Source organism: Haemorhous mexicanus, chromosome 21 (genome assembly GCF_027477595.1).
Source record: "Haemorhous mexicanus isolate bHaeMex1 chromosome 21, bHaeMex1.pri, whole genome shotgun sequence".
NCBI lineage: Eukaryota > Metazoa > Chordata > Aves > Passeriformes > Fringillidae > Haemorhous > Haemorhous mexicanus.
In genome coordinates this window covers 3758663-3776992 of record NC_082361.1, presented here as the reverse complement: position 1 = coordinate 3776992, position 18330 = coordinate 3758663, and the positions used below count along the sequence as shown (strand labels likewise).

Below are 18330 nucleotides of genomic sequence, written 5' to 3'. Positions count from 1 at the left end.
ATAAGTGGCTCTGCCTGGGCAGTTTTAACCCTGCTCCTGCTTTCTCTCAGTTGGATTCTCTGACATCCTTCTACAACCACAAATACTCTTCTTAATTAATAGCTGTTTTTTTGCTGGTTAAACCTGGAGGTTTTTGCTTGCCAGCCTCCAGATTTACGTTCCTTTCCTGGAGGAGCCAGAAAATAGATTCCTGAAGTGAGATCCTCGAGGAGCTGGATACATCAGCTATCCCTCTGCAGTGCGTGGGTGATGCAGGCCCTGGGCCTTCATTTCCTGTCTGACAGGAGATGGTAATGAAAAGACATCCTTTCCTTAATCCCTTTTTTGTAACCTTTTAGCAGATGGGATCTGTCTTCCCGCTCTGCTCTGGATCCCAAGTCTCACTGCTATTTGCTGTTCCAGATTGACTGTGCAGAGCTGGGCTCTGCTTGTGTTCCACGTTCATCTGCACAAAATGCAGCTGTTGCCTTCATCATTTAGGAGAGTTCAGGGTGTTCCCCTGCCCCATTTGGACACCACCAGGTTGCCAGCTGGGGCATCCACTTGCAAAGTGCTACTTTTGCTCCCATTTTTAGGGAGCAAACCTGATTCCAGTCAGATAAGGGGAGTGCAACCCTCTTATCTGGAGAGCAGAATTTTGCAACAGCATTCAGTTCCCGTCAGTGTGAGGATTCCTGTTTCCCTTTCTGGAAAAGCAAACACTGGCTTGCTTGGATAACAACACCCAGTTGTTCCCGGGGGCACCCAGAGCTGGTGTGAGGTGTGTGGCTGTGCCTGTGCTGATGAATATGAGCAGCAGAGCTCTGCCCACAGCCTTTTAATGCGAGTGACATCAAAGGCAAAGCCCTGCCTGCTGCCGGGGGGGACCCACAATGCAGCTCGAGACAGCCGTGGAGCAGCTCCAGGCCCGCTGGCATCACCGCTCTGCAGCCAGCCACCCTCCATTGTCAGCCCTGGGGGGCCAGCCCTGCATGGGGACACGGGCACAGGCCCAGGCTTGCCTTTAGGGGCTGTCCCCTGGGCTGGCTGGAGGAGGGGGTGACACCTGGGGGCTCAGGTGGGTAGCAGGGCGCTGAGCCCCCGGCAGCAGGGGGAGATGAGCTCGCAGGATGAGCAGTTCCCAGCAGCAGCAGCAGCAGCAGCCCCCGAGGCAGCAGCGGCCGATGAGGGCATGACCTGGTGGTACAGGTGGCTCTGCAGGATTGCCGGGGTCATCGGGGGCATGTGTGAGTATCCCCTCCCCTCTGTGTGCCCCCTCCTGCATGACAGAGCTCGTGTCGGGGTCCTGACCCCGTTTTGGGGGTCATGCTGGCTGTGCCATGGAGGGTTTTGGGGTGATGGGTTGGTGCCAGCTCTGGGTGCTGGTTTGCTGTGTTTGGGGCAGAAGGGAGAGCGGTGGCTGTGCCTGCGGCAGGGTGGGTTCAGCTGCACACGAGGGATGGGCTCTGTGCTCACTGAGCCTGCTGAACTTTGGCACCTGGCAGTGGGGACATCACGGGGCAATCTGCAAATCCCCAAGGTTCTTCTTGGCTGTGGCACTCCCTGGCAGTGATGGGAGCAGCAGCTGAGCCCTGGTGCCTGGCAGGCAATTTAGATGGTTTTACTATGAGCACCAGGCTCATGGGGGTCAAGTCAGGGCTGGAAGAGTGGCCACAGGGTTTGGTTTATCCTATTTGACTTTTGGGTGTTTATATGTTCCTACAAGTTGTTTTTTTCCCCCCATCCTTACTGTCAGAGCATGTTTCCCATTGCTCCTGTTGCTGATTGCAGAAGGCCTGTCCGTGGGTTTTACTGAAGGTGAAGAATGGTTTTGGTTTGTGCTGTGTGCTTTTAAGGGCTTTGGTAGGACACAGAGAACGGAGCTGCAGACGCAGAGTGAGTTGGCTGAGCTCAGAATTACCTGCTGCTGAAAAAAATTTTCCCAGGGAAAGAGTCTCAGCAACTTTGCCAGAAATCAGCCTGTCCTGGAGTGCTGTTTTGCTACATTCTGTGGAGAGATTAATAGCTCTTAAAAGCAGGAGGGACTGTTATGACCGCTTAGTCTGATCTCCTGCAGAGCACAGGATGGAGAATTTCTCCTGCTTCAGGTCCACGACTTCAAGTTAAACAAGAAGGTTTCTCAGCCAGTGCAATCAGCCCTGATTTATTCCATCAGCTGGAGCTTTGTGTCTGATCACACTTTCCCCCTTCCTGCCCCTTCCCATGCCTGCCTTTTGCCTTGGGGCCATGATGTTTTTGGAGCTGACATTTGCACCCTGTGGTATCACTGGGCAGGCTCCTGAAAGCCCTTTTTGGCCAGGCTGGTAAAACATGTGCTGCTCTCACCGTTCCATGTGCTAGGTGCTGAAATTCTGGAGGTGTGACAGGATTTGGAGGGACTGCTCTGAACACCCTGTGCCCTGCCGGAGGCCCCCGCACTCCTGGCCCGGCCAGCAGCCAGGAGAACCAGCTGGGAAGTGTCTGTGGAGCAGGTCCCAGGTGGGGGTTCAGAGGAGCAGCTTCTTTCCCACGGGCTGTGGCTGTAGCAGGAGCCTCAGCACTTTTCTTGCAGTTTTATTCCATGCAGAGCTCAGGGTGATGTGGATGGAGGGTGAAGAGCTGGTGGGTCATGCTGATGGCACTGCCAGCCTCGTGCTACAGCAGCTCCTGAGTGGCTTGAAAGTGCAAATTTCTTCTTTTTCCCTTTCTGTCTTTGTGTTTCAAAGCAGCTGAATTATACTTGGATTATTTTCCCAACCTTTTGTTCACAGCTCTGCGACCTCGTGGCTTGTTTTTACAGGAAAGATGAGAGTTTTATGTCTTTGGGTGAGTCTGGGAGAAGCTTTTGGAAGAAGAGCCAGGTTCTTAACAGGGTTTGCCAAAGATTTGGGGAGTGACATCTGGCTCTGGAGCCCTGACTGTCTCTTTATCAGTCAGAGAAGGAGGCACAAACTCTCCTTATGAACAGGGAAAAGGGGGATTATGGAAAAAGCAACCAGTGCCCCGTGCTACCAACATTCCTCTTCAAAATGCTGCTTGTTCAGCATCACCTTGTTGAAGGTGGATGGTTTGGAGAAGAGGTGATGAATAAACCAGCAAGGCTGGACTTTGCTGATGTTCTCAGAGCTTGCTGTGAAAGAACAGCACTAATTTATAAGGATTGTGAGCAACTGGATTGTAATGCTGCTACAGGGCTGGATTATTTCTTACAGAAGGAAAAATTCCCTCAGAAAGGATGAGAAACTTCGTTAGTGGAGGTGAGACCAGCAGACAACATCTGCCACATGCAAACACCTGCAGCCACAGCTTGCTTCAGCCAGAAAAATCCAAGGGCTGGAGCAAGAACCAGACAGACAAGGTTCAGGATCTCTTTCTGGCTCCTGCATATGCTGGCTTGGTGACCTTGGCCAAGTCCCTTCTCTCCTTGTGTTCCTGTTTGTAATGGGATGAGGAGAGTCTGTGGCTTTTGTAAAACACTCTAGGAGCAAAAATAGGCTTGTGTTGAGGACAGTGACCAGCTGCTGGAAATGAATAGAGCCTTTGTAGGGAAGGGTGTCCTTCCCCCCTCATTTTAGCTCCCAGTTATTTGTGCTTCCTCAGGGATTCAAGATGGGACAGCAGTTAAACAAATGGCAGAACTGTCTGTCTCCCATAGTTTACGTGCCACGGAGCATTGTCTGTGTTTTAACCCTGTTGGGAGGCCTCTGTTCAAAAAGAAAATATTTTAAAATAAATTTTTGGCTTGGCAGGGGTGGGATCAGCTCCTGCCCTGGTGGGCCAAGCATGTACCAGGCTGTGTGGGACAAGCAGCTCTGCAAAGGAGACCCAAGGTCACTGAGTCGTTCTGTGGCTGTTGGCAGCAGCTCTGGGAGCAGTGCTCCTGTGATCCCAAACCTTTGACTCCTTTCCTGCTGCTCCTGCTGACGTGGGGCTTGCTCAGCTCTGCTTCCTGGGTCATTAGTCCTCTGGCAACCAGGCTGGTTGCTGAGCCAGGAGTGCTACAGGGATACGGGGCTGCCGGGTTGTTTTGGAGTGTTTGGGGACAAAACCAAACCAGAAACCTGGCCAAACAACCCCCTGGTTGGTTTGATTAGGAAAAAAAACTTGCTTGGAAAAGAACATTCTGCTTCCCTTGGTTTGTTGTGTGGTGGAGACCTGCTGGGAACTGCCTGGACCTCTGTGCTCTGCTATGGGGTCCTGCCCCAGCCCTGGCTGTGTTTTGGGGATAGCTGAGAGGTTTTGCTGCTCTGCTAATTATAAAATGCCAGAAAGTCACTCAGCATTATTGTCAGGAATGTCCTTTCCTGGGGGACAATGAGTGCCATGAGCCTGGGGTGCTTCCCCCAAGCTTTTCTTCCATCAGCATCCAAGAGTTTGGTGGTCACAGGGAATTGGAACCCCCTGGTTTGGGCCCTGCTCTCCATGCTGCCCACAGCTCCCAGGAATCCTGCTTGCCATTGCTCCTCTCCAGCTGTTTGCATGTGTGACCATGAACAGATCACCCCACCCCCGTGCCTCAGTTTCCCCTGCAGTGTGGGGACAGTGACAATGGAACCTGTGGGATGGGAGGATGAGAAGTGCCCTTGGAGCACAGATATTAGCACATTCTCTGGAATATCCCCTCTGCTAGCTGATCTTGTTCTTGCAGGACTCTCCAAAAGAGTTTGGGTCCTGTGCACTTAGGTCTAGGAAGTGTTAAAAAATAACATTTTTTTGGTATTTCCTAAGACCAGGAGGTCATTTGCTCATGGGATGACCTTAAGTCTGTCCTGTCATTGCCTGCAGTTCTGCCTCCCAGCCTGGTAAACAAGGATAACTATTTTTAAAGGAACTTTGAGGATTCAGCAGTGACTGCTTAAAAGAAACCTTGCAAGCATGTGCCAGGCTTTTGAAGGTCAGGGCTGCTCACAGCAGCTCTGCTCAGGGATCCCCTCAGCACACACCCAAAATCCTCGATCCAGGGCTGGTCTCATCCTCAGAGAGGGGCTCTGCTGCTCTCCATCATCCCCAAGACAGCCTTTAAAGGCTATGGAATCCATTTCAGCTGGAGTTTTGAAGTGTGATGATGTTTGCTGAGGTGTGTCTCCTGCCCTCCCAGCTGATCTCGAGTTCCTGGTGCCAGCTCTGGCCCTGGCAGAGGGAAGGGCCCATATCAGGTGCCAGGAACACTCTGCAAGTTTAATGAGGCAGCAGGGAGGTGGATGCAGCTCAGCTCAGTCACTGCTGCCTGGTTCCTCTCCTGAGTTACAGAACCAGGAGCACTGGGGTTATTTTGGGCTTTATTCATTTCCTTTTGTATTAGCAGAGACCCCAACTCGGCTCTTTTCTGCCCATCTCTGGTGAAGCTGCACAGAACCAGCAGTGAGTGGCAGAGGCTGGGTTCACCTCTGCTGTATTTATTATTTTCCTGTGTCAAGCCATGTTTCTGCTGAACTTGCCCTGTGCTGCTCAGAGGGAGAACCTGCTGCACTGCTTGTCTACCTTGGCACATAAAATCCAGGTGCACGTCCTGGACTCCATGTGGAGGCAAATGTTGTTCTACACAAGGGAAATAATTGTTGGAACAGCACTCAGAGAAAAATTAGCCCAGAGGAGGGCTCTTCATTGCCTTCCAGGCTCCTTTTGGGCCACCAGACCTTTCCACCCACCATCCTGTGCTGCCCTGCAGTGCCCACAGGTGCTGGCCAAGGGCATTCAGGGTTGGTCACGGTGGTCACTGAAAACCTCTTTCTTTCCAGCCTGTGCCTTTGCTGGTCTCTGGAACTGTGTCACCATCAACCCTCTGAACATTGCAGCCGGCGTGTGGATGATGTGAGCAGGGTTTATTTTCCTTTTCCTGCTGGGAGGGAGGTTTTGTTGAGCAGACCCCACTGAGGGGGGCAAAGCTGCCCTGCTTGGGCAGTGGATGGGAGTGAAACATCCATCAGGCTCTGGGAATTGCCAGGTCTTGCTCCATCAGGCAGCTTGAGATGTTGGGCTTATTTATGCATTTTTAGGTAAATACTGAGATACTCTTGTCCAAAATAAATCTGGGGCAGCAGGGCTTGGAAATTTGGAAATTATCCAGAACTGAGGGGGGAGCAGAGCAGGGCCCAGCCTCACCATTCCCTCCACCTGCACAGAGCATGGAATATCCGCTCTCTGTGGGCCTGGGGGGCATTGCTGACCCAAACTCTGGTGACTAAAATCAGGATTAACTCTGCTTTGCTCTCTCTGGAGGCTCAACGCCTTCGTCCTGTTCCTGTGCGAGGCCCCTTTCTGCTGCCAGTTCATCGAGTTCGCCAACGCCGTGGCCGCCAGGGCCGACCGGCTGCGGGCCTGGCAGAAAGCAGCCTTCTACTGCGGGTGAGGAAGCTCCTGGGGGGACTCATGGTGGGCACACCCTGGGGAAAGAACCCCCCTGCAGCCCGTGGGGAGCGGGGCCCTGCTCTGAGGGCTGCCCCTGTCTTGCAGGATGGCTGTGTTCCCCGTCATGCTCAGCCTGACGCTGACCACGCTCCTGGGCAACGCCATCGCCTTCGCCACCGGCGTGCTCTACGGAATGTCGGCCCTTGGGAAGAAGTAAGAGAGGTCCAGCTGCTCGTGAGGGGCAGGGAAGGGGGGGATGGAGCTCCAAAGCTCTGCTTTCCTCGTGCACAAACCGTGCTGAGGTGTGAATGTGGATCATTCCACATCCCCCCTCATCTCAGAGAAAATCTCCCTCACCTCAGGGCCCTGTGAGGGAAGGCCCCGGGGGCTGCTGAAGCTCTGAGTTTTGGGAGTTCTGAGGGTCCCACTCTTCTTTCTGCAGCTCTTGGGTGGATGGGCCCAGCTTTTGGGGGCTGGGGAGGGCCAGCAAGTGTGGTTTGACCCCTGGAATCCCTTGGCACGGAGAGGCAGGCCCCAGCTGGGACAGTCCCTGCCAACCCCATGCTGTCCCTTCTCTCCACAGGGGAGATGCCATCTCCTACGCCCGCATCCACCAGCAGCAGAAGCAGATGGATGAAGAGAAGCTCACGGGGAGCCTGGAGGGACAGGCTCTCTGAAGGACACGAGCTCTGGGTGGCATCTCCTGGACACTGAGGTGGTGAAGATGTGGAAGTCTGCTCTGCCCTTCCCTCCGTCCTCTCCACTCCCTGCTACACCACGATTTCCCTGGACACTGCAGCAACTGGAAATCTCAGGGGCTGGGGCAGGCTGTGTCCTCTCCTCACACCAGCAGCCAGACCTCAGCACGTCTTTCCTTCTCTCCTCAAACCTCAACCCACACAGTGCCCCTATTTTTTAATATTTTCTTCTCTTTTTGCTGCAGAGGTGCTGGCTCTCTGAGTGCTGCTTCCCAGCCTTTCTTTTTTTATTTTGGACTGCCCTCTGGATGGTTGAGGAGGACAGAGGACCTGCCAGTGCAGGTTCCACGTGTTTAGGAACACTCCCTGGGATGGCCCTTCCCAGGTACAACACCTAAAACCCCCTGGTGCTTAACCTTGGTCTTCCACTGTTTTAATTATGGGACCAAGGACTGGAGGCATCACTGCACAGGAAAGGATTTCCAGCAAAAATCCATCTGAAGATAAAATCCATCTCTTCAAGGGAGTGCCAGAGCTGCTGGGCAGATCCTGGGACCTCCAAAGCACAGTCCCTGCTTCCTCTGGATACACCTACAGGCAGTGACTGCTATTTACTTGAATTATGAGAACTTGTCTTAATAAGGGCACTTTTCTCAAGCTTCACTCTTTTCCTGGGGCAGAAGGGAAACAATATTTTGCTGTACCTCAGCTGAAAAGGATGTTGTTTCTTGAGCCAAGTGGGATTTTTTGCTGGTATGAGGGTCACTGATGTGCAGGAGCATTCCTGCCTTGTGAGCCTGGGACTCTCCATCCCTCTGTGCAGGGACCTGCTCTGCTTGCCCGGTACAGCCTTTGTCTTTGGGATTGTGGTTTTTTTTGCATCCATCCTGAGCTGGTTTTGTATGGGAAGGTGGCACATCTTCCCTGTGCAAACAGAGAGGAGGCTGCAGCATTTCAGTGTGGACAGCTGGGATGTTTTACTTTGCTATTCCAGGCTCTTTCTGTGGTTTTCACATTGTAATTTCTGTTTGCTTTGTACCATGCAGTACAAAACTGCTCACTAAGTCCAGATCCCCCTCTTCTCATCCCAGTTTGTCCTGGGGATTTTAATTTATTTGATTTTTATATGGTTGCTTTTTGTTTTGATTAGGAAAAAGGGGAATAATTTATTTGTAGTTATTTAAGTACTTTAATGGGACTCATTTTCTCTGGATATAGGAGAAAGGAGTGCTCTGTTTCCTGTCCTTCACAGGGCTGCCTCATTTCACCAGGGCTCTCTGAACCCAGGGACAGCCCTGGCTGCTGCAAAATCCAGTTTCAGCCTTCAGAGTTTCTCAGATTCTTCAGGAAAAGTGTGTTGTCCTTTGACCCCTCTGTCTTCTTCTGGGCCACAAGCTTGACAAACTGTGTTTTCCCCCTCTTCTGGGAGAGAGAAGGGAGGAAAACTGGGCTGTAACTGCTGGACTGGGACAGCCACCAGCACTGTGTGTCCCTGTTCGAATCCTTGGGTACAGAGGGCTTGTGCTGTGCTCTGAGAAATGCTGCTGGAGGCTGAGCGCTGTCTGTCTGACAGAGGAGTCTGTCCGTGCTGAAAACTCTCCTTAAACCCTACTCTTCCTCAAGCTGCTGGCTCCTGTGAGCTGCTGCTTCTTCCCTGGAGCTCAGGAGCTGTGAGGATTCCCACCAGCCAGGATTTCCTGGATGTGGGCACCCTTTTTGTGCAAAGCCCCTTTCCCCCCACCTTTGAACTGGGATTGCTCCGACACCCTTGTCTGGGGTGCAGAGCAGGCACCACCAGCCTGGGTTTTTTCCATAAAGGCAGCTTTTTTCCCTCAAAGCTGTGCTGGTTTGGAGCCCCCAGGCCTTGGCTGATCCCTGGTGCTGGATGCAATGCAGGGGCCATGCAGGAGGAATGGGGGGTACTTCAGAGGGAATAACCTCTGGGTGCTGTGAGGGCAGAGCCCTGCCTCAGGAATGGGCACAGGCTTTGATTTCAGGGGGGTGTGGGGAGTGCTGTAGTGTTTAGTAGAGGAATGTTGCAGACTGATGCATGTCAATGTCTCTGGTAGTGACAGCTTTGCTCTGTGAGTAGTTCTGCAGTAGCTTTAGTGTCAGGAGGCCAAAGGCAAAGCAGAGCTCAAGGGCTGAGACTTCCAGGGTGCTCCAAGGGAGCACAGAGCTGGTGAGACCCTCATCTGCCACTCCTCCTGCCATGGTCCCTGGGGCTGGGGCAGGTGGGTGCTGCTCCAGGGCACCTGCAGGGTCCACTCTGCTCCTTGGCACTGAGGCAGAAGCCCCAGCAGTGCTGTCACAGTGTTTTGTGGCAGCAGGGTCTGACCCTGGGGCTGAGGCAAGGGAGAAATCCACATCAATCTGCCACCATGAGCGGGTGGCAAAGCTCAGCCCCGAGCTGAAAATGGGCCTCAGGGACTCCCCTGAAAGAGCTGAGCTGGAGCCTTTGGCCTCAGTGCTTGAAGTGTCTGTGCCTGTCACCACTGGAGGTGTCTCAGATCCATGCTCCAAGGGTGGTGACTCCTGGAGGGACCTTCTGGAGTGGGAACCCTGGGGAATTTTGGCTCTCTGGTGCAGCTGGAACCAAGCCAACTGCTGCCAGCATTGCAGACAGGCTTGGTGACAGCACCCGTGGCTTGGAAGAGCTGTAGTGACACCAGTGGATGGTCTCACCCCCATGTGGGCCTGTTTGGTGGAGATAGGAAGGAGCTTTAGAGTAGAGTAGCATCACAGTAGTTAAATGCCAGTGCATGGTGGTTGTTCGTTGTGTTTAGAGGCACCCTCGGGGTGCTTGGAGCTGTGTGAGGACAAATGAAGTTCAAACCCTGCTCTGGAGGTTTCACAGGCTCAACCCAACCCCTGCTGAGGGCATCCAGGTGGGATGGCTGATCCAGAGGGGCTCTGTGGAGCAGGATCTGCTCCAGATCTTGGAAAGATCTCCCCAGGTCTTGGAAAGATGAGATGATGTGAGGGCTCAGGGGTGACACGCTGAGGACAGCGAGCTGCTGGCACCGAGAGTGGAAGGACCCCTGGGGAGCAGTGGCCTGTCACACACCAGTCACCAGGGCAGGTTTATGCACTGTGCCACCCTTCCATGCCTCTGTCACTCGTGTGTGGCAGCTCTTGTCCCCTGGGGCTGCCCAGGGAGTGTGAAGAGCAGGGCAGAGCTCGCTGCTCTGGGCAGGAGCTGCTTCTGTAACACCCATCGATTCTCTGTGTGTGCAGTGAATAAAAACACCATTCTACCTCTGGAAAGAGCCACTGTGATTTCTCACGCTCCAAACGTTGTAGCAGAAGCCCTGGGACTCGCTGAGCTGGAGGAAGGAGGTCACTCAGAAAATGCTCCTCCAGTGAGGTTCTCTCAGGAGCTGGAGTCCAACCTCATTTCCTAGTGGGGCATTTCCTCCTTAGGCTGAGCCCTGGGAAGCTCAATTCGTCTCTGTCATTTTTTTCCTCAGGAAAAAACATCCACTGTCTTCAGGGAAGGGTTTCACTGAAGTGAAGATATCAAGAGCTGGTCCATAGCCATGTGAGAAAGAGAATGCTCGAGCACAGGGCTGCCAGAAATCCTGATCTTCAGAAAGTCAGTGGAAACCAGAGGCTCTTGAGACCTCTTGTAGTCAGGCCATGCTTAGAAAAAGTTGTGTTCCAGCCAGGGCTGAACATCTTTCTGGAAAAGGGTCTCAGCAGCAAAGGGTAGGTTTAATACTGAATGTTTTCTGTGTTTTTCATTTTGGCCCAGCACTCTCCCTCTGTCCTAGGCTGTTTCAAATTAATGCTGTGATAAAGCACATCTTCTCTTAGGTGATTTCTCATCTCCTGCTGCAGGAGGTCAGAATGGCAGCTGGCACATCTGGAGGGCTGGCTCAAACATGCTGTTTTACCCCCTGCTTCCTCGGGACAGCAGGCTGAATGTCCCAGGAAGAGCCCTCAGGGTGCCAAGTGCATTTCAGGAGCAATGCTTGGGCACATCATGTCCCAGCTCAGCCTTTGTGCCTCTGCCCTTTTGGGAGCAGTCAGGTTGGACTGAGCAAGGCCATTTGTTCCTCACAGCCATAACCACCTCCTGCAGCCGTGTTTTACCTCGGGTTAGCTCTAAAAAATAATTGTAAAAGGTTCTTAATCTTGCAGGACACACAGGAAAGGGGTAAGACTGATTTGCTACTAACTATGCAGTTGAAATCTCAAAGTGATGGAGGTGGAGGCACATCCACCTCCCTCTTTGGGGGTGGGTCAAACCCCAGGGTGGGAAGGACCCACCCCAGCACAAAGTGTTGTCAGTACTCACTGTGTCTTTCCCATGGGGAACCACTTGCACTACAGCTGGATGTTTGTCTGTTCCTATTCTTTTGTCCTGGATTTTCTTTGTGAACTGTATTTGGTCTTATTCATTAGGCTTCTAGTGTAATGTGTGGTTTTAGAGCAATAAAACATGGCAGCTTTTTATACAAATAATCTGGCTTTGCCTCTTTCACGGTCCTTGAGTGCCTGAGACTCCTCTGGGGAGCTGCAGGCTGCTGTGGTCCCCTTGCCACAGTCCTGCTCTGCCTCTCCCATCCCTCCCTTCTCTGCAAATCAAGACAATGTCTTGCAGTTGGAGACAAAACTGTTTTATTCTTGCAGCTACATGATGAGCTCTTGCCAGAGCAGCTCCAGCTGTAGACTCAGCCCCAGCCAAGCCCTCAGACCCTCAGGCTGCTGAGCAAAGGGCAACCACAGCCTCCTGTCCACACTGTTATTCTTCCAGGACACCTTGATCTCCAGCCTGGCCCTGCTGATGACCTGCTCCCATCCCAAGGGTTGACAGGAGGAGAAGGTAAAGTTCCAGCTGGCAACTTCTACAGCCAGAGCAAGATGATCATTGCTGCCCCTTCCTCTCCCGCAGGGAGCTCCAGCCTCCACTTCCAGCAGCACGAATTTGCTTTGCTCTCAGCCTGAGCAAGGGCAGCTCCTACCTCAGGAAGGACCTCCTGCCAGTCCTGAAAAAGGCCTCAATCTGCTCCAGGGACCTGCCTTTGGTTTCAGGGACACAGCAGCCTGTGAATAAGATGTTCCCAGCACTGATGACAGCAAAGAACAGGAAGGGCACCTCGAGGCCGAAGGCATTCTGGAAAGGGGCAGAAAGCAGCTGTGAGCTGGTGAAGAGAGGGGCTGGGGAGGGGCTGCTGGACAGCCCCAGGCAGTACCCACCACGACTGGGAGGAAGAACTGGGTCAGGGTGAAGGCTGTCAGCCAGCTCACAAGCACACAGAGGCCTGAGGCAACCCCACGGGCTTTGAGAGGGAGGATCTCTGACATCAGCAGCCAAGTGATGGGGCCCCAGCCCATGGCATAACCTGCAGGGGAGGAGAGGAGGGTGGGTCAGGCCTTGCAGGTCACTGAGGAGTGCAGAAGAACCCTGAGCAGTCATCATCCCTCCCATTTGTGTCATTCCTCATGCCACCTTTCTTGCTCCTCCAGGGATGTCTGCCTTCCTTCCACCCTCAAACCCAATCTCCTTGCTCCACATCACCCTGCCTTGGATGAGAAACACCCTCCCCTGGCTGGTGGCCAGTCCTGTGCTCTCTGCACCTACCCATGATGAAGAACATGGTTGCCAGGAGGGGGATGAGGGTGATGTAGTTTGTTGGCTCAGCAGGGAGGTTGGCAGAGCTCATCAGGGTGGTGTTGGCCACGGTGCCATTGTGGGAAGCTGGCTCAAAGTGGATGTAGAGCCCCATGGTCAGGTTGGAGACCAACATGACAGCAGCTGTGGAGAGAGGCAGCAGCACAGTGAGAATGAGGGGTGAGTGATTTCCCCATGCCAAGCTCCTGGGAATGCCCCTGCTAAGGAGCTGAAACACCACCAAGGGAAAGAGACCTCCCGGCCTCCCTTCCTGAGCCCTGTAGGGCTGAAATTTCCACTCCTGCACACTTGAAGAGCTCCTGAAAATCCTTCAATAAGAGCTTCCCTTGGGAACACAGTGGGAGAAGTGGAGAGAGCCATACCTGATACAAACAGGAGAATCTTCCTGCCAGCTTTGTCCATGGACACAGCAGCGATGGTCACCGCAGACAGACGCACCAGGCCAACCAGAGCTGCATCGTACTCTGCTTTCTGCAAAAAACCAGGGGGGGAAGCTGAGCTGGGGGAAGGGGCAGGTGCCTACAGCTGCTGATGGCTTGGCCAAGGCTGTTCTCCCAGTAGGAGACTGGAGATGATGAGCCTGAACTCAGAGGAGGAATGGGGACACAGTGGGGCCAGTCCTGCTCCCTATCCTCCTCAGCGTTTTGCAAGGCAGATCCTTTAAAAAAGGGTTTTATGTCTGTAGGGAAGTGGGAGCATTGAGCAACCCTCACTGAAGGCTCAGGCAGCCTGAGCAGGAGCTGAAGCCCGGGGCTCACCAGGATGACAGATGTTTTCTTGAATATTGGCTGCAGGTACACGAGGATGCAGGTGACCCCCGAGAGCTGCTGCAGGAACCTCATCACTCCCGAAATCAGGATGGGCTTGTAAAGGAAGGGGTCCTTGAGCTCAGCACAGGAAACCCGACGGCTCTGGGGGGGACAAAGGCAGAAACAAAGTGAGAACACCTCTAGGAGCCATGTGGCATCCAGAGGATGGCTCAGGAGTTGCCCAGGGGATGGATTTTGCAGTTTTCACGTTACTTCTGCCCATGCTGAACTTCCTCACCTGCTTCCTCACGCTGTCCTTGATCTGCTCGTACTCCCGGGCATAATCTGTGTCCTCACCCCTCAGCCAGCACAAGGAGCTCAGGGCCTCCTCCTCCTTGCCCTGGGAGAGCAGGAACCGGGGCGAGTTGGGCATGAAGCAGAGCAGGAGGACCATGGCAAGCACTGGCACCTCCCCAGCCACGGCCAGCCAGCGCCAGTCCAGGATCAGCCCTGCCAGAGCAGCACAGTTAGGGGAAAACCACTCAGGAATGGGTGTCCTGGCCTTGCCTCCACCTGGGCAACCCAGTTATTTCATTTAGTAAACCCAGCAGGAAAAATAGTAATAATAAAAAAATATATGTCAAATGTATTCTCCTCTATTACAGCAGCATTTCCAGCAGTAGGATATGGGGAAATTCCAGCAAATCTGAGAGTATCCAACAAGGTCCTGCTGCGACCAGGGCATGTGCTGGAGGTGATGCACTGGGATATCATTGTGTGCTGCCCTTGAGCCCTGGCAAAACCTCATCAGGACCTGGATCTGCGGACACAGTGATGGCCACAGGTCCACGTGGGCTATGAATTCATCCCTCAGAGCACACACACCGGGGCAAGGGGCATGAAGGACCTGTCCAGCCCCCTCAGCACAGCTGTGGTGGTGGGTACGAGGGGAACAAGCCCTCACCTGCTGAGAAGGTTGTTTATTTTAAGCTGCCCCCTCCCCAGAGTGTTGCCTGGACACTGGGACACCACGGAGATTCTTACCCAGTGCGTACAGGACGAGGGAGCCCAGCACTGCCATGATCTGGGGACAGGCACCCAGCATCCCCCTGACCCCCGGGTGGGAGATCTCCGAGATGTAAACCTGCACAGGGACAACACACACTTCACAGAGCTGCAACGTCCCCTTGTCACCCGCTGCTCCTGCCTTCTGTCGCACCCTATGACCAGAGGAAACCCAGATTGCTGGGGAATTGCCCTTTCGGGGTGGGGACCCGGTGGGTCCCGCTGCTTCTGGCCAGAGGAGAGGACAGCCCGGCCGGCAGCACCACTTCCCTCCTCCCCGCGGTGTGAGAGAAGTGCTGCAGTGACTCCGTCACTGGAAAGAGGTGCCCTGGTGTTACTCAACTCCTGCCTTCGCCTCTCTGTGAAACACGAGCCTGCTGTTTGGGAGGAAATAACTGCTGGGAGGAGCAGGGGCCGAGGACCTGCCTTGTCTTTCCTGCGGGCGAGGAAATCCAGCACCAACAGCGGGTACACCCTCCCCACCCCTGGTGCTGCATCCTCCCCATCGCCGCTCGCCCAGACACAGCCCTGGGGCTCTGCCGATTCCTCCGAAAAGCAGCGGGGTGCCCCAGCATCATCCCCCAGCTCATCCAGGGCACCACAGCACCCGCTGCCCTGCAACCCCCTGCCCATCCACAGCACCCTCTGCCCCGCATTCCCCCCGCGCATTACCGGGATGGAGGCGGAGGTCACTCCGCCGGCGTAGCCTGTCAGCACCCGGCCCAGCAGCAGCATCCAGAGGCCCTGGGCTCCGGCCAGCAGCGCGTATCCCAGCGCCGAGGGCAGAGCCGAGAACATGATGCTCAGCTTGCGGCCCAGGCAGTCGTTGAGCAGCATCGTGCTGAGCCCGCCCGCCGCCGCTCCCAGCGTGAACACCGACTGCGGGGCATGCGGAGAGAGGGGCTGTGTGAGCCTGGCATCCCCCGGGTCTGCCCCGTCCTGACCCCCAGCTCCTTATAACCCCTTCTGTGCGAGCCTGGCATCCCCCCGAGCATCCCCCCTGCTCTGCTCCCATCCTGTCCTCTAGCTCCTTATATCCAGGGCGCAGAGTGAGCCTGGCATTCCCCGGCTCTGCCCGCACCCTGGCAGGGATAATCCCGCTCCTTACCCCGAACCAGGGCGCTGTGTGAGCCTGGCATCGCACCGAGCATCCCCCCGGCTCTGCCCCATCCTGCTCCCCAGCTCCTTACCCCGAACCAGGGCGCTGTGTGCTGGTCCAGCCGCAGCGCAGGGCTGGGATGAGCCTCCAGGGCAGGGATGACGGGGGAAGGATAAACCAGGGCGAAGCCGAAGCTGAAGTTGCCCAGGACAGCGGCAAACACAGCCAGGTAGAGCCGCTTGTTGTGGAGGCTCCTGAGGGAGGCACGGAGAGACAAGGACGTGTTGGGTGCCAGCAGAAACTTAAACCCTGCTTCCCCCAGCCTTTGCCGAGGCTCTGGCGACACACACAGAGGGATTTTCCTGGGGAATGGCTCTGCACAGCCCCATGCCGGTGGGGTTTCTCTGTGCTAGTGCTTCTCTCTGTGCCAGGGTGTTTTCAGGGGGTTCAACAAAGCAAGAAAAGCAGAAGATGGAGCTGGGTGGCACCACAGACTCAGCAGCAGCCGGTTCATCCCAGGAGAGCAGGGAAAATGTTCTTTCCAAGCCCCTGTGCCCCCAGCAGGACCTCTTGCCCCCATAGGAGTCTCACAAACCCATCAGGCTTCCAAGTGGGCTCATCCAGCCACCTCAGGCAGGATGAGATCCCATCTCAAAGCAGCTCAGCAACGGCAGGAATATGGAACAGCTCTTTCCCCCAGCTTCCCCCAGCCCACTGCCCTCAAGATAGGAGGCACAGCCCAACCTCTGCCCACCCTGTGGTCCCAGCCTGCTCCTCACCTCAGGTACTCCTTGTCAAGCCTCCTGGCAGTGCCCTCGGGGAAGGTGTGGTACGAGGAGCTCGTTTTCCTCACCAGGGGCTCACGGTCCCTGTGCTCCATGGCCGTGCAAGACACAGCCCCGGGGCTCTGCTGCTGCGCTCGGGGTGAATGCTGGGGCTGCCCACGGGAAGGGGAAGAAGAAGCACTGAAAGCGAAAGGGGAGAGGCTGCCTGGCGTTGCCTAATCACAGAAATCTGTGCCTCGTGGGCTTACATCCAGCTGCCCCTCAGCAGGAAACTGGGGGGGCCGGAAAACCATCAGGAGGAGAGCCACAGGGTGACAATGACAGAGGTGTCCTGCAGTCTTCACCCTGCCCAGCCCCACAGACACCAAACCCTCCCACTGCAGTGACTCTTGCAGGGATGGTTCTCACAGAGCTGGGATCACCAGCAGAAGTGTCCCCTTGCTAAGGCCACGTCTCTCCCATTGAGGAACTGGTACCAGTCAGTCCAGCCCAGTGCTGCCTCTGTTTCCAAGGGAAAATTCCATTTGTGGGAGCCTCCAGAGCCACCCTGGGAAAGGGTTTCCAGTGTGGAACAGAGGTGGGGAAGAGGCAGGAGAGGAAAGCAGAGGGAGGTGAACGTGGAGTGGGCTCAGGAGCAGGGGATGGGGATGAAGGGAAGTGATGAGGATGGAAATGGGAGAGCAGCACCTCTGCCACCCGGGCTGCCCATGGGGGGATTTGCCCTCTCACCCTGCTCCCCCAACCCCACAGGGCTCTGTGGGCACTGTTGTGCTGGGACATCTGCAGGTCCAAACTCATGCTGTAGGAAAGGGCTTCGTCTGTGTCTTGGTGTCTTGCTAGCTCTGAACCCAGAGCCACTTGGATTTAATTAGCAAGAGCTCCATTTCCCCAAACTACCACAGTGCACCTCCTGTTTCCATCATTTCCCTTGGCCCCTGGAACATGTGGATGGTTTTTGCACCCCAAGCCCGTGTGGGGGCTGCAGTGACACCTCAGGAGCTGCTGTGTCTTCCCTCTGTGCAAACTGGTTCTGCTTCTGCAGCCACCAAGAGCTGCCTTTGCTGTCTGATCCTGCAGGGGATTTACAGCTGACTCAGGCACTCAGGGCTCTGATTTCCCCATAGGAAGAAAGGTCATGGATTGGTGGGACAGAGGGGTGGGCAGGACAGCTCATCCAAAAAATTTTCAGCTCTGTGTTAGTCTGAGCAGGGAGGTCACAACAGACATGGAGCTGGTCCCTGTGCCCTTCCATCAGCAGGCACCAGCAGTTTCCTCCCTTCCTTGCACTTTTCTCCATGAATTTGGGCTGGCTTCCACTACATGATTTTGCAGCAGCCATCCCTGAAACACAGAGGGTTCTCCAGTTTCTCTGCAGATTTGTCAACTGCTTCAAGCAGGAAATTACTTTGTGTCTTGAAAACTCTCCAAGCACCTGTAACTCTGGGAAGGGAGCTGCTCGGGGGGAGCCGCTGTCTGTGCTGCTCTTGGCTCGGGGCTGAGCCCCTGGGCTGGTCTGTCCCTGAGTGTCCCCTGAGGGAAGAGGTCCCTCGGGTGTGGTGGAACAACTCCTTGCTCCACATCCTTCCTCTGCCCAGTGGGTTTTTTTTTTTTCCTAAAAGTGCATTTTTGGTGAAGAGTAAAGGATCCACCACCTTGCCCCAGATCTCCCTGACCTGCTGTGGGTCCTTCCAAGACAGACAAGGGGTGGGTGAGGTGAGAGCAGACTCAGGGGCAGGGTTGTCTCTGGTGGGCTGTGCCTGGCCATCCTCACATGGCAGTGGCTCCTGCTCGTCTGCAGCCAAGAACAGCTCCAGGGTGAACTGGGGAGGGCTGAGGTGCCCACTTTGGGAAAGCAGAGCAACCCCTGGCTGATTAAAGGGCAATCTGGTTTTGTTGAGAGCTGTTGGCTGCCTCGGCTCAGTGATGCATTGCTCCAGCTCCCCAGGACCTTCCTCCCCCCCAAACAGCT

The 18330-nt window shown here is 54.9% G+C and overlaps 2 protein-coding genes across 2 annotated transcripts; one reads left to right on the top strand and one right to left on the bottom strand.

Annotated features, from left to right (window-relative positions):
- The first annotated feature begins 853 nt into the window (after positions 1-853).
- Positions 854-11492, top strand: CACFD1 (calcium channel flower domain containing 1). The gene is made up of 5 exons (XM_059864945.1): positions 854-1226; positions 5718-5790; positions 6199-6324; positions 6433-6540; positions 6911-11492. Exons 1-5 carry the CDS (start codon positions 1097-1099, stop codon positions 7002-7004), a joined length of 531 nt encoding a protein of 176 aa, XP_059720928.1. The 5' UTR covers positions 854-1096; the 3' UTR covers positions 7005-11492.
- Positions 11493-11631: 139 nt separating this feature from the next.
- On the bottom strand, positions 11632-16531 carry SLC2A6 (solute carrier family 2 member 6). Its single transcript, XM_059865218.1, has 10 exons — positions 16356-16531; positions 15668-15830; positions 15150-15356; positions 14457-14556; positions 13711-13922; positions 13422-13574; positions 13026-13134; positions 12613-12786; positions 12228-12373; positions 11632-12144 (listed from the first exon to the last, which is right to left on the bottom strand). The coding sequence occupies exons 1-10, from the start codon at positions 16454-16456 to the stop codon at positions 11989-11991; spliced, it is 1521 nt and encodes a 506-aa protein (XP_059721201.1). The 5' UTR covers positions 16457-16531; the 3' UTR covers positions 11632-11988.
- Positions 16532-18330: the final 1799 nt, after the last annotated feature.